Source organism: Synchiropus splendidus, chromosome 5, assembly GCF_027744825.2.
Source record: "Synchiropus splendidus isolate RoL2022-P1 chromosome 5, RoL_Sspl_1.0, whole genome shotgun sequence".
In the NCBI taxonomy this organism is placed as follows: Eukaryota; Metazoa; Chordata; class Actinopteri; order Syngnathiformes; family Callionymidae; genus Synchiropus; species Synchiropus splendidus.
In genome coordinates, this window is record NC_071338.1 from 8,330,856 (window position 1) to 8,344,983 (window position 14,128).

The following is a 14,128-nucleotide window of genomic DNA, read 5'->3' on the forward strand; positions in this document are numbered from 1 at the left end:
TGGCGCTGATGTGCGATGATGCATCACAGCGCTAATGTCTCCCCTGTGAGTCAGTCTCCCTCTACCTTGTCAGCCGCGACTTGCCAGCCTTCATCTACTGCCAGAGCACAACCACATGACGACTGAAGAGAGAGGCTGGCTCGAGCACTCCTCAGAATGTGGCTGCTCATCGTGACTGCCAACATGGTCCATATAGTCATGTGCACGGATTGGAAGTTGGCAGAGTAGAGAACTGGAAGTGAGGCCGATGTCGCTCACACTTTCTCACATGGCCGATTGCAAGTTGCGAGTGCAAGTCATGAAAATGATTGGCTTGTGAGTTCAACTGGTTGCTTTGTCGATGGCCGTGTGTGCGTTTTCAGTGCATCTGCATGGTCAGGGCTTTTTTTTGACCGGGGTGTGGTCTGTGTGCAGGGTGCTGCTCCGGGTCAGAATGCTCTACTACCTGAAACAAGAGGTGATTGGTGACCAGGCCCAGAAGGTGCTGGACAATGTGGACTCCAGGTGAGTGCTGGTTTGATTCCGGCTGTTTACAATCCTGTAATATTAGAATAGTAAAGTGGCTTAAACGAAAATATTTCAATTTAATCTACGTGGTCTTCGAGCAGTGGCGTCAGCCAGTTGAGAGTACAAAGGCTTATATCGCCATCTCCTGGTAGAACTTGGTATTCGACTTCAGCTCAGTTTGCGACAATCATTCAACGACAATAATATAAAAATAAATCCTACTTCTCTGAAATACTATCGTGACTAAAGCAGTCACTTTGACATGTTTAGTCAGAGTATTTTTTGACCTAATATAAGATTTTTTTTTCTCTCTGTGTTTTCATCAATCGTACTCGATCTGATTGAATCTGATGTTCTGCAGTGAGATAAAGATCTGGGTCCCGGAGCCGGACCACTCTGAGCTGCCGGCTCTGTGGTGGGACGCCATCTCTGACAAGTGTTTGCTGCTGGGGGTCTACAAGCACGGTGAGTTTTCACACTTGTTTAAATGAAATAAATTCACAGAGCAGAAATGAACTTTGTTTGGATCAGTATTTACTATGTGGATATACTTAAAAGGGGTGTAGTTGGGCACCAATTCAGGTTATCTATTTGTGGAAAGAGCAACATCAACAGGTTTCATTTTGAATCAGAATTCACATCACAATTTACATTCCTAAATAAATATTGCAATAAATAATTTATGAGTAATGCTACAACCTTGTACCAAAACCAGTAACTGGTATTTGAACACACATTTCTTCTTCTTCTTCTTCTTATTTTGGAGCTCAAATGTTGTGTATGTCTCAACACGTTATGCAGCCTTTATGCATGCTTTGAGACAGCACTTAAAATGTGGGATCTCAGTTTGTGAAATTCTTACCTAAAATGACTGGCATGATTCACTGCGTGCGTGCCGTTTGATTTCATGTATTTTCCGGAAGTAGAATATTGATCCATCATGGTTGACATTCTTTCAGCTCTGTTACGTCCTCCTGATATCATGACACAATGGGGCACAACATAGAGCAACAGGCTGAAAGGGCGAGGGAACAGTCGCGCAAAAAAAGTACAAGATGACAGATGAGGAGGTTTTATGAACATAAAGCAGCACCGAGAACAGAGAGGACTTTTCAGTGACACCAAATAAAAAGCAGCATCCAAAAGAAAAATGCCTCCCTGCTTTCACACTCCAAAAGTACTAGGGGTGTTGCTAAACTTGTTTACAGACAGCAGGAAACCAACGTGTGGGTAGATGTAGACTGATGGGTGTCAAACCCTGTGTGCAAAAAGGAAACATGCACGCACGCACACACACTTGTATTGCCTCAAGTCTCCTCAAGAGTGAGTCTTGAGGAGACTTTTTTTGACAATTTTGATCGTCTTCACCTCCGCCACTCAGAGTAACTGTCTGTGAACCATACATTGTCTCATTACTGTCCTCCAAAACTTTTCTCTGTAGGTGCTACTCATGTGTTCCACATCACCCTTGTTCTGTTGTGATTTTTATGGAAACAAGAATATTTTGATGACCTCTCATAATTGTCAAACATAATGCATTCTGTCATCGTCTATCATCATTTCTAGCTCTCACTGCTGCAGATCAACAACCGATCAACTCCCACTCAGACAGTGGGAGAATGACAGTGTCTTTTACTGACCTTTGTGTGTCTTCTCCTCTTGGACCTCCAGGTTACGAAAAGTACAACACAATCCGTGCGGATCCAGCACTGTGCTTCCTGGACCGAGTGGGGCGGCCTGATGAGAAAGCCATCGCTGCTGAACAGAGAGGAAATGATTTCATGGACGGGTGAGGAATCCAAAATTACCATCCCCTTTTGAATCCCGGAAATCTAATTATGTCTTCCTGTCCAGGGATGTGGATGACCCGGAATACAAACCCGCCCCGGCTCTGATCAAGGATGAGATAGAGGTAAGATGGTGATAGTTTTGAAGAGGCAGTTAGTACTCGCTCCAAGAGAGGGAACATCGTGGTTCTCTATTTAAGAAAAGTGCCTGAGAATAATTATTCAGAATAAATGCTACTTTGTTTGATCTTTGCAGTATTGATGGGTTAGCAAACAGGGCAAGATAGAAAGGTTGTTGGGTCACGTTCCTCCCACAATATAAGATAATGTCACACTCTTCTCTCTCATAACTGAAACAGAACTCCAAATATGGTCCTTAAGTCCTTGTGAATAGGCGGCTTTTGAAAATGCAACATCAAAGTGTGGATATTTTTACCAACTGACCCAAATACTTCCCTTTAGTCAGGATTCTTACTGTTATTCTTCATATATTGTATGCTCACAATGATTTTTAAAGCTTTGTGAACCTGAAAACAATTACCCTTCTGATTATTCTGAATCTGACTTTTTTTATTATCGACATATTCATGGTCTTTGTGTTGTTCCTGACAAATTTTTGAAACCTTTTTTTACTACTGAATACAGCTGAGAAAAGACAAACTTAAACTCTTCTCACAAATGTCACTTTTCTTGCTGGATAGAAAAAAGTGCTGTATATAAACAGAAACAAATTTATGCTACTCGGACAATAATAATAATACGTAAAGACATAGGAAAATGTCATGTTCTAGTAAAAAACATAAAACGTTCATGCAAAGACCAGACTCTGTTATATGATATAGTTATTTATCAACTATTTAACCAAACAAGTCCATAGCGCTTCAGGGGTGTCACTTTTTTTCACTGAAGCATGCAGGATATTTCCAGGTAAAATTGTGCCTCCTAACATGGACTTGTTTTCATGCAGGATGATTCGTCCTCTCCTGGCGACTTGGTCATCACTGACAACGCTGGAGGTGAGAATGTGTTCCGCACAGCACAACAACGAAACACAAGCAAATTTGGTGACACAGCTTGAATGTTGAAACACAGCTAATAGTTGTGTATTTGCACTTGAAATAGCTACACTCTGAGAGCCAAATGGAATTTTCTAAACATCTCTAACTCTGTGTTAATGGTGGGCTCCTCAGGCTAAGTTCTTAAAGTTGCCAATCAAATTCAAGCATCTACCAGCAAGCCACATTTATTATCCTAATTGTGTTCATCGGGGGCAAATAATGTGACAATCACTTTGGATGGCTCGTAAAATTGAAATGATAGCAGCCAATTTTCGAATGAAATCCGACAGTTCGAAACATAATCTCCATCTGTTTGGTTCTCCAGAGCCGCTCCCCCTCATGGAAGGCCAAGGTTCCTACTGGCCCTCATCTTCTGCGCTGACGGCTCGCCTGCGGCGTCTCATCACAGCTTCACAGCGATTCACCAAGAGCAGGCAGATCCTCCACATCCACCAGGTCCAGTCTCAAACCCAACATGCCATGGTCATGTCTGCGCCACTGTGCCCACTGCCGCCCACACTCAACGACTCCTTCAATCCCAAAATGGCTGCCAAGATCGAGCGTCAGCAGAGGTGAGTTTGGGTCAGTGTAAGCCACCAGCATTGTTGTTCTGTGTGTAATATTTTTGTGCCGTCTTTTATCCACAGGTGGACCCGGCGGGAAGAGGCCGATTTCTATCGGGTCGTCTCTACTTTTGGCGTGGTTTTTGACCCAAACATCGGCCGCTTTGACTGGACCAAGTTCAGGGCGATGGCCCGGCTGCACAAGAAGACTGACGAGAGTCTGCAGAAATACCTCTGTGCTTTCACCGCTATGTGCCGGCGGGTTTGTCGCCTGCCCCCTAAAGAAGGAGGTGAGAAACTTGTAACACCCAGATTTAAGTCATCACACTTGAAAACTCCAACGATTCGTAGTACCTTAGGAAAGTTTGAAGATCGGGCTCTGGAAATCTGCTGGCACAAAACCATGCAGGTGGATGTCCTGATCTGGTTAATGATTTGTCGAAACATAAACATCTGTGTTTATACTCCAGTCACAGTTGATGTAAAATACATTGGGTCGTGTTTACTTTCGAAAACTAAACCGCAGCCCTGTTCTTTGTGTCAGACACGACTGTGGAGCCGTCTCTCAACATCCAGCCAATCACAGAGGAGCGAGCATCTCGCACGCTCTACAGAGTGGAGCTGCTGCGCCGGGTGAGGGAGCAGGTCCTTCGTCACCCGCTCCTGTACGAGCGCTTGCCGCTGTGCCAGATAAGTTCTGACCTCCCTGTCTGGTGGGAGGTGGGCACGCACGACCGGGACCTGCTGATCGGTGCTGCCAAGCACGGAGTCAGCCGCACTGACTACCACATTCTGCGTGATCCCGAGCTCAGCTTCATGGCAGCGCAGCGCAACTACAGCCAGACAAAAGCGCCCACGCTGCAGTCCCACACTGCCACCCCAGTCCTGCAGCCTCAATTCCAGACGCCCAGCTCGCTGCTGACCAGCTCTCCTCCTGTGTCTGTGAGAGATACGGAGCCCAGCAGCGTTGTCCCTAAAGTGGAGCCACCTTCAGAGGGCGAGGAGAACAAAGAGAAACAGATGTGGAGTTCGCCTCAACCTACAGCGACCCCCACAGGTGTGGAGGAGAAGCCTGTTTTCGACAATGAGAAGCAGATGGTGGCGGCACGGACCAAACCTCTCACACCAAACTCTGCGGAAAGGAAGCTGAAAAAGGCCAACAAGAGAGCGAGGAGGGAGGCTCGCAGGGAGGCCAGAAGGGGCGGACAGGGAGATTCGGAGACAGACTCAGACGGCTCCTCTTCCAGCTCTTCGTCACGCTCCTCTTCCTCCTCATCTTCCTCTTCTTCTTCCTCGTCACGATCGGGATCCAGCTCCTCCTCATCATCTTCATCCTGCTCCTCCGGATCCTCCTCGTCCTCTTCTTCCTCGTCCTCTTCAGATGACAGTGACAGTGAAGGAGAGGCTGGAAAGAAGAAAGGTGAGTGCTTGAAATGAGCCATTTCATTTCCTGCGTCTTCAGTTAATTTCCAGGAGATTGCTTATCTGGCTTGCACTTCAGACACACTCCAGAGACCTGGCTGACCTGTCACTCTATATTATCTGATTATAACTACATTTACCTTTTCACTTGATGTGGAAGTACTTTGACGTGACTCTCAACACGCTTCTGTCCTCAGTGCCTGCCACAGCCAGTGTAAAAGGCTTCGACGAAGACAGCGTGGCTTCAGTGGGAACGACGCAGGATGAAACACAAGACACCCTCATGTCTGAGAACGGAGTATCCCACAACTCTTCACATGCTTTCCAGGGAGGGGGACACATGCTTGCCGCCTCCTACTGGCCAAAGGTATTGTTCACATCGCCATTACAAAGTGATGGTACTTGAGTTTTAGTTCTAGCTGAAACAAGCTAAACATGTTCTGGTGATCTGCGTAGGATCGTGTGATAATCAACCGACTGGACAGCATCTGCCAAGCAGTGCTCAAGGGCAAGTGGCCCGGAGTACGGCGAGCGTATGAGCTCGGAAGTGCCGTGGCCTCGTTCTACACTACAAAACTACTGGACAACGCCTCCAGCCTGTGCGAGGACCCCTCGGCCTCGCCACAGGGGTCAAAGGTGACCAAGCATGTTGCAGAAAACAAGGAGTTCTCAGTAAAACTGAACGATGTATGTTGATTTCACCCTTCTTCCCTTCATCTCTCCGCTTCGCCCTAACTGCTGGACCCTTCCTAAACCTCTGCTGCCATGTTGCTGTGCTCAGCATGCAGCTGTGTTTCCCTCCTCTCTCTCCTTTCGGTTTGTGGGTAGAAGAAAGATGGACATGCTCTCCTCCTCCTTTTTTCTCTTCATTTCAGTATTGCCTCAGAGAGGATAAGTGGAAAGTGCGGATTGGTTTTGCACCATTCATTTTGGCAGTCACATGACCTAGAGCGGTGCACATCTTGGTCATATGACCACCAAAACAAATGGGTAATAGTCCTAAACCTGAAGCAGGGATATGTTTCAGATTTGAAATCACTCTTATGCTCAAGCTTCACGCATCAGTTTTATAAACTGTTGAATTTCATCTGTCTGCTGATGCAGTGCGATCGACCACTGCAGATGCCCTAACCACTTCAGAAGTCAATTTGGTCATTTAACAAAGGATTGCATTATCTTTGGCATGACTCTCTGGACTATGAGTAGATTTCACCCGCTGCCCTTCTAGCAACCACCCGCTGTTTCACCAACTTCCTGAAAACACTAACAAACATTTGCTTCTGTTCAAAATGGTAAAATCTTCATACAAACACACATGCAGACGCATGTCTAACTTGTGGCCTTACGTTCAACCCTCAGCAGGAAGGGGGTTTGAAACTGACCTTCCAGAAACAAGGTCTACCTCTGAAGAGGCCCCTGGATCTGGAGGAGGGGCCGCAGGCTCAGCAGCAGTACCTGGCCAGGCTTCACGACCTGCAGAGCGCCTCAGACTCTGGCCTGGCCGACATCACCAAGCCACAGTGCAGCTTCCAGAACGGTCAGTCACTGTTCGATTCTCATTTAACTTCTGCCACTAGATGTCTGGAGCTTTACTGTCTAGAGTTGTTAAACAAAAGTGGCAGGATTAATGGCGTTTTCTGGTGCAGTGCCTTCAGGTCTTCCTGCTCAAATGAGGCTAAACGGCGTCATGGACGGCCAGCCTGTGGTGAAGAAGCGAAGAGGAAGGAAGAAGAATGTGGAGGGCATGGACCTGCTATTCATGAACGCAAACCGAGTCCCGGCTGTTCCAAATCAGGTAGGAAAACCAAAGCCCTCATTTCAGTCTGTGCTAGGTTGTTCATTGAGTGTGTACTTCCAGGTGCCTCCTGGGTGGGGCGGCATTGGCCAGGTGGGGATGGCTGGAGTTCCAGGAGCAATCCCGGGCTATGGTCAGAGCTCTGGTCAAATCCCTGGTGAGATGGACAGCAGAGTTCCGGTCATCAACCTCAAGGATGGGACCCGACTGGCCGGCGATGACGCCCCCACAAAGAAAGATTTGGATCAGTGGCTGCTGGAGCATCCAGGCTTCGTGGCTGACACCGGCGCCTTCATTCCTGTGAGCCTCCGTCTCAGGTGTTCTCCTCGGCTGGGCTGATGGGTCTGAACTAATGGCTTTGTCTGGCCTTCAGGGAATGAACAAGATGCACCTGCAGTTCCACTTCCAAGACGGTCGGCCCAAGCAGAAGAGGCATCGCTGTCGGAACCCCAACAAGATCGACGTCAACAGCCTGACCGGAGAGGAGCGGGTCCAGATCATCAACAGGAGGAACGCGCGGAAGGTGGGTCTGTCCTTTGGAAACCGTATCACAGCAGTGGATGGTGAAATGGATTCCTTCAAAAGTCCTACCACCACAAGGTCGTAGACGTACCATACCACTTTTTGGGGGGACTGTCCAACTGGACACTTGGTAGAACTAGTGCTCAATAGCTCACAAGAGGTGCTGGGATTCCCACTGAAATACAAATATAAGATTTGGGGGGTGTTGACTCCACCGAAATGAACCAAAACAGACCAACATATTGTTATGCTAACTGCTGGTATGCAGACCGCAACACAGAAATGACGACCTCCTGGCGGGCAGCCATCATCACGAACAAGTTCGTCTGAAGCGTCTCCCTCTTGCCTCTGTCTGCAGGTCGGTGGAGCCTTTGCTCCGCCTCTTAAGGATCTCTGCCGGTTCCTCCAGGAGAATCCTGAGTATGGAGTCCCACCGGAATGGGCTGACGTTGTCAAACAGTCGGTGAGTCACAAAGTTTGATGTGTCAGGACTGAAGCTGTCATCAGGCCGTTGGAGCAGGAGGTCACTAAACAAAAGAGGACACACACTCCTGCACTCCACAGTCGCTCCTAGGTGCTCCACTGGCACATGGAATGCACGTCTCTAGTGTGTGTGTTCACTTGGGAGGACCGAGGCGCCACTTTTCTGACAGCCGTGTCCCCCTCGTACTGTCTTGTTGACTCTGCTTGTTAGACTTTTTTGAGATGGTGCAATGTTTGCCACTCAGAAAACGTCTCCTCCCAGTTCCTCTGAGCTGTTGACTCATCCTTATCTGAGAAAATCGCAGCCATTTTATGTCGTAACCCAACGCCTAGTTGACTGTGAACATGGCAGGGGAACAGGGGACACATTTGAAATGAACTTCTGTAGAAGTGTCTGGTTCTAGCTGACTTGTCTTGGATCCTGTTGCAGGGCTACCTCCCGGAGAGCATGTTTGACAGGATCCTGACTGGACCCATTGTCCCGGAGGAGGTCAGTCGGCGTGGACGACGGCCCAAGAACCCTCTGGCCAGGGCAGCAGCCGCCGCGGCAGGAGCAGCGGCAGCAAAGAACCCCTCGACCTCTGCCTTGGGGCTGAACCCCATGCTGACCAACGGCCTGATGAGCGGCATGGACCTGAGCAGCCTGCAGGCCCTGCAGAGCCTACAGTCCATGCAGCTGACGGCAGGACTCATGAGTCTCCCGTCAGAGACTCACGCCAGCAACCTGGCCGCCACAAACCTGGCCGCCATGTTTCCCATGATGCTGTCGGGAATGACGGGTTTGCCCAACCTGCTGGGAATGAGCGGCCTGATGGGGAAAGAGGGCGTCTCTGAGGACAGGGAGAAGGGACCGGCAGCGACTCACCCCAAAGCCCCGCCTCACACCTCCGACACTAAAGCAGACAGGACAGAAAGCTCAAGCGTTTCCAGCACCACTCCCTCCACCGCCGACCCACAAAGTGCTTCTGCCGCCGCCCCGGCGTCCGATCACTCGCTGTCTCTTAACCCTTTGTTACTCTCCAATATGCTTTACCCAGGGATGCTTCTCACTCCAGGCCTTAACCTTCCTGTGTCCGCCACACAAGGCTCAAACAGTGACCCGGCACCTGCGGCTGCTCCCGCACCTCCTCCCTCGTCTTCACAGGAGCAGCCGGCGGGAACCGACCCGGACGAGCAGATCGACAAAGAGGAAGCTCCCGAGGAGGACGACGAGTCGGAGCAGAAGGACATCAGCGGCCCGGAAGGTTCAGGGAAAGGCGACTCTTCGTCATCGGACTCCGGGAGCTCCTCCTCTTCCTCGGGTGACTCGGACTCCAGCGACGAGGACTGATTGAATAGTTATAAATTTATTTATGTATTGCCTAGAAACATATATTCACATATTATGGATTTTCCAGCACTTGGTTGTGATTTCTTTACTTGTACAGACAAGAACTAACTCAAATGTTGTGTAATAAAGTAAAAAGCAAAACAAAAAAAAAACGCCAAAAAAAAAAAAAAAAGAGCTGAAATGAAATTTCAGTGTTTGTCGATAAAGGTACCGTTTTGTTTTGAGACATTTTGCATGTCAGACTTTGGTAGACCTTTGTGAGTATGTACAACCGCGAGGAGGAAAGGCATTATTGTAACTACGTCAGGATTTAATTTTATTAAAGAAGTCACACGAACACGCCGAGCTGTACTATTAATATATTTTGATTGTCTGGGCTTACGTTTGGGGGTGGGGGCGCTCTCTGCTCTTGTAAATAGTCAGCACTTATCAGGTTCGTCGACATTTTTGTTTTGCTTCGCCGATCATGCGCTGGATTTGTCAGCAATAATTTTGGGCAGCTAATGAATGTCACTGAAGCTGTAGATTCGATCTACCACGTTCCAACCTGCTGCACGAATGACGCCGGCACATTGGTTCCTTACCCTCTCTGTCTGGAGGAGTGAAATCCGACTTTGTGACACCTTCACAATTCGCAGATGAAGACTAAAATCTCGTTCTATTTTTAGGTTCTACATGGAAGTGAGTTTGGTTTTGGGTGCGTTCAGCCTTCTGGCTGAGTCCAGATTTATTCATTTTTGGATTTTGTTTTTCCCAATTTCCTGCTGCATCACACGTCTCTGAGAAGGTTATTGGATGGATTTTTCTGTGTTCGATGTCCATCATGTTGAGAAAACCTAATGGTTATGTTTAACTGTAAATATAAGATCATATGGCTCGCCCTAATTACTTCATTTTGGGGCTCATTTAACCTGAAAAATGGCTTGATTTGTTTCAAAATCAAGTGCCAAAAATAAACCTTTTTTTCTGGAGTTAAAAGAAAACTGCGTTCATCCGGTTTGGAAAGTCAACTGTTGTTTAATTTCTTATTAAACTGTTACCGGAGGTAGATTTTCCTTTAAGACTGAGCGTCCATCTGTTGAATTCCTCCTGACACCTTTAACTTGCCTCACACTCAAAGGTGCACTTTAGTATTCAGGTTTTGTCATGACAGCGCGTTCCGCATCGCCCAAACTGTCCTTCTTTTAGTTTATGGGCTGAAACCAAAAAGCCTTGGTTTCTGATTCACTGTGCTCAAGTCTTCTTGTCCATGACGTCTGTCTGTGTTCCGCCAACCCTGAGCTTCCTCTGTGTACTCCGGCTGGACTGCTCCTCTCCTCTCTCTACTGCTTCCGTAACGTACGTCTAGATTTGCCGGCTGAGTAGGACCCGGATCAATCATTACCAGTTCTCGTCGTCTACCAAAGTCTCACTGACACATGGCACAAGCACAAAAGTGGTGAAATCTACAGCTTGAGATTGTAGGAACGATAGTGCCCAACAAGGTTGCAGACAGAAGTGCTTAAGTTCACTCAGCTAGATGTAGAAGTGCCCTTATCCTGTACCTCACCCATTTTAAGACAAGTCAGGACACACGCGAACACTGGAAGCCGAAGTACCTTTTTCCTTTTTCTCTCAGACAACAGCCAAACTATTGACTGTTAAACACGGGAGGAGGGTTTGTTTTGGTGTTGCCCTCACAAGTACAACTGTAGCATTGTTCTCCGGTGTGTGACTCACACAGACTGACATCAAGGTTTCCTCATAATGCAGTTATTTTTGTAAGCCCCTTGCTTTTGTACGTCCAAGCTTGTAGTGCTCTTATCATCGCTGCTTTCGCTGACGTGTGGGAGATGACTTCTTTTCCACTGTACAACTATTCCCACTGCTCAAAGCTCTCAGCAGTGTTTGTCACGAAGACCAATATGCAAGAAGACTGACAAACACCGACAACTACTGTACACTTTTTCATGACATTATTGCTTTTTTGTAATTTTTATTTCATGCTTGAATAATGTCTTATAAATGTCAGCCTGGTTTTTTTTGTCCAGATTCTTTTCATTTCATTGGACAGTTGTAATATTTGCAAGTTGTGGTCTGTGTAGTCGAATAATTCTCTGTAGTGGCAGGAAAAAAAAAGGCGTCTTAAAAAAAAATAAAGTTGTTTGTAATTTATTGGATTACTTTCTATAGAGGAGGTTTAATTATTTTTATTAAACATATTCTTCTGACTATCCATCATGTGTGCTTCTGCCCCTTTTGTCTGACCTGCAGTGAAGTGAACTATTTATTTATTTAACTGACTATTTAACAGACTTGTAATGCATCGATCCAAGGATCACAAATTGACGTACAAGCTTACATTACAACTTATATTTTCAGCAGATGATTTCCTGGTGCACCACATTGTATTATGTGATGTCATAACCAAAGCGTCTGTGAAAGCCAGTACATGACGTAGTGCTGGTGGAAAATCGAAGCGCATGAGTTCTGATTTAAATTCAGTTCAGGAGTCGTATATTAAAAAATATGCGTGTATAATTAATCATAATATATATTACAATATATATATTTCTAAACTCTGTAACCCTAACTTTTACTTTACAGCGCAGATTGAAAGCCTTGGCTTGCCTTCTTCTGCCGCTTATCCGGGGTCGGGTCGCGGAGGCAGCATTCGGAGCAAGGAAGCCCAAACTTCCCGGTCCGCACAAACCTCTTCCAGCTCCTCCCGGGGGATCCCGAGGCGTTCCCAGGCCAGACCAGAGACATAAATTGAATTGAAGAATTGAAGGCCGCTGAATTAAAAGTAGTTACACAGTGTAGCCACCAGATGTCAGTGTTTTCCTGTCTTTATTTTATTTATTTATTTATTTATTTTTTGCATTTTTTTTGCATTTAATTATCAAATGTTTAAAATAACAATGTTGTTGGAGAGTAAACCTCTTCGGCTTCAATCAAAAGGTGTAAAACTCAAGTCAGGGCGGAGGAGCAACAGGCTGCTGAAACAAAGGTCAAAGACATGTTTTCATAAACGTGAAGTTCATTGTCGAGTTCAGTCGACTATGATTTACACCGACACTGACGTTGCCTTGGCGACCATGGGACGTCCGGTTTGAGTCACATGAACACAATGCAACACCGCAACGGTGTGAACCTGGTGAGTGATATGGCTGTGGTTTGCAAAACAGCTGTCTCAAGTCTCAGTCAGTCTGCGTGACCTATGCTGGTGAGCAAGTGGGTCGAAGTCCATGTCAGCGCAGTTGATCATGGCGGAAAAATGATGAGATCAAGTGTTCTTTTATAGTCATTTCTCAGGCAGTCCACACCTACCTGGCTTGTTGGAGTGCAATGGTGTTGGAGGGAAGTGTGGTGGCAATGTTGGATGAAGAATGTTGAAGGAGGACAGATGAGGTTCATGGAGCTGGTGAAAAAAAATGCATAATCAAAATCATTATTTTTTTTTTTTGTTAACTTTCACAATAAAAGAAACAAAACATTTTATGACGGAGGCCAGTGAAACTTGAGGGCTCAGGTGGCTCTTGGCCAGACGTTTGTCCCTTGAGTCCAGTGAAACATGATCATCTTCAGAGCGTCATGGCTCCCTCTGGACCCCCAGCCGAGCACCTTGCTCTCCACGTTCTGACCGAGCCAGAATGACCTCCGTAACCTCATTCCACGACTGACTCCACCCTTCTGACAGAAGATTTGCCGGACAAATCGACTCGACTTGAATGTTTCTATTTTTGCCTCCTCAGTGTGGGACAGGCCCCAAATGACACGGATGAATGTGAAAAATCTCTTGACCATGATGAGGTTTCGTGTCAGTTCAGAACATGTGAAATCTTCAAGCATGACTCCTCTGTTTGAGGAAGCAGGGTGTGGCTCCGTTTACTCATCAAACAGTCCATCAACAACATAGAATGTTATTTCAGTGACATGGAGTTGGTTTAGGCAGCCGCAGCGTCTTCAGAGGAAGATGGAGGCTGAAATACAAACGCTCTGACTGCTTTATCTTCTTTGAGCTGTGGTGGTCGACTCATGGACGTCTTCATCACCACGGGTTAAACGCGCTGGATCAAATCCGTTCTTGTATTCACAGATTACCAAAACCAACATGTTGTTTGACAGAGTAACGGAGCGGGACGCGCATAGAGTACTTGTAATTCCACTTTGTTTGACATCCGTGTGAATATCTTCCTGATGTGTGCCTCTATCTTGTCGTGTTCCAAACCTTAACCATCCCATCATTTTGCTGCTGAGATAAATGACATCTGAGCTCAACATTTCAGAAATGTATAATAAAAGGCTCAGTCATTCTGCAACTTAATATTATTTGAATTTATGCAAAGCGCTTTTGCTGACTGATCAATAAGTATTTTAATACATAGGCATGTGACAAACTTGAGGCCCGAGGGCCAGATATGGGTCGTCAAGTCATTTCCCGTGGCCCAACAATGAGTTTTAAATTCTTAGAGTTGTTTGAGATTTTGTTCTCATTTTATATGAAATTTAACATGCATCAAGAAAGCAGATTGTGAATGTTGAAAATGAATCTGATAATCTGTGATGCATTAAACCAAGAAAACAAGAGGCAAGACGAAACGTTCCCTGTTATAGGCTGCTTTGGAAAAACAAGGGGTGGCCCCCGATTAAACGATCAAATCGATTCCAGGCTTATTATG

At 46.5% G+C, this 14,128-nt stretch overlaps 1 protein-coding gene across 7 annotated transcripts in view; it reads left to right on the forward strand.

Annotated features, from left to right (window-relative positions):
- The window catches only part of chd9 (chromodomain helicase DNA binding protein 9), an 87,586-nt gene extending 75,904 nt beyond the window's left edge, over window positions 1–11,682 (forward strand). For 3 of the 7 annotated variants that reach the window (XM_053866675.1, XM_053866680.1, XM_053866679.1), the window contains 16 exons: window positions 415–504; window positions 869–972; window positions 2,179–2,296; window positions 2,362–2,419; window positions 3,262–3,310; window positions 3,678–3,924; window positions 4,000–4,205; window positions 4,460–5,335; window positions 5,535–5,704; window positions 5,794–6,024; window positions 6,697–6,874; window positions 6,984–7,132; window positions 7,196–7,432; window positions 7,506–7,655; window positions 8,013–8,117; window positions 8,568–11,682. In XM_053866675.1, the coding sequence (XP_053722650.1) occupies window positions 415–504; window positions 869–972; window positions 2,179–2,296; window positions 2,362–2,419; window positions 3,262–3,310; window positions 3,678–3,924; window positions 4,000–4,205; window positions 4,460–5,335; window positions 5,535–5,704; window positions 5,794–6,024; window positions 6,697–6,874; window positions 6,984–7,132; window positions 7,196–7,432; window positions 7,506–7,655; window positions 8,013–8,117; window positions 8,568–9,467 (3,868 nt within the window). In that variant the 3' untranslated portion in view covers window positions 9,468–11,682. The other 4 variants (XM_053866676.1, XM_053866677.1, XM_053866678.1 and 1 more) reach the window with 4 other exon arrangements.
- Window positions 11,683–14,128: the final 2,446 nt, after the last annotated feature.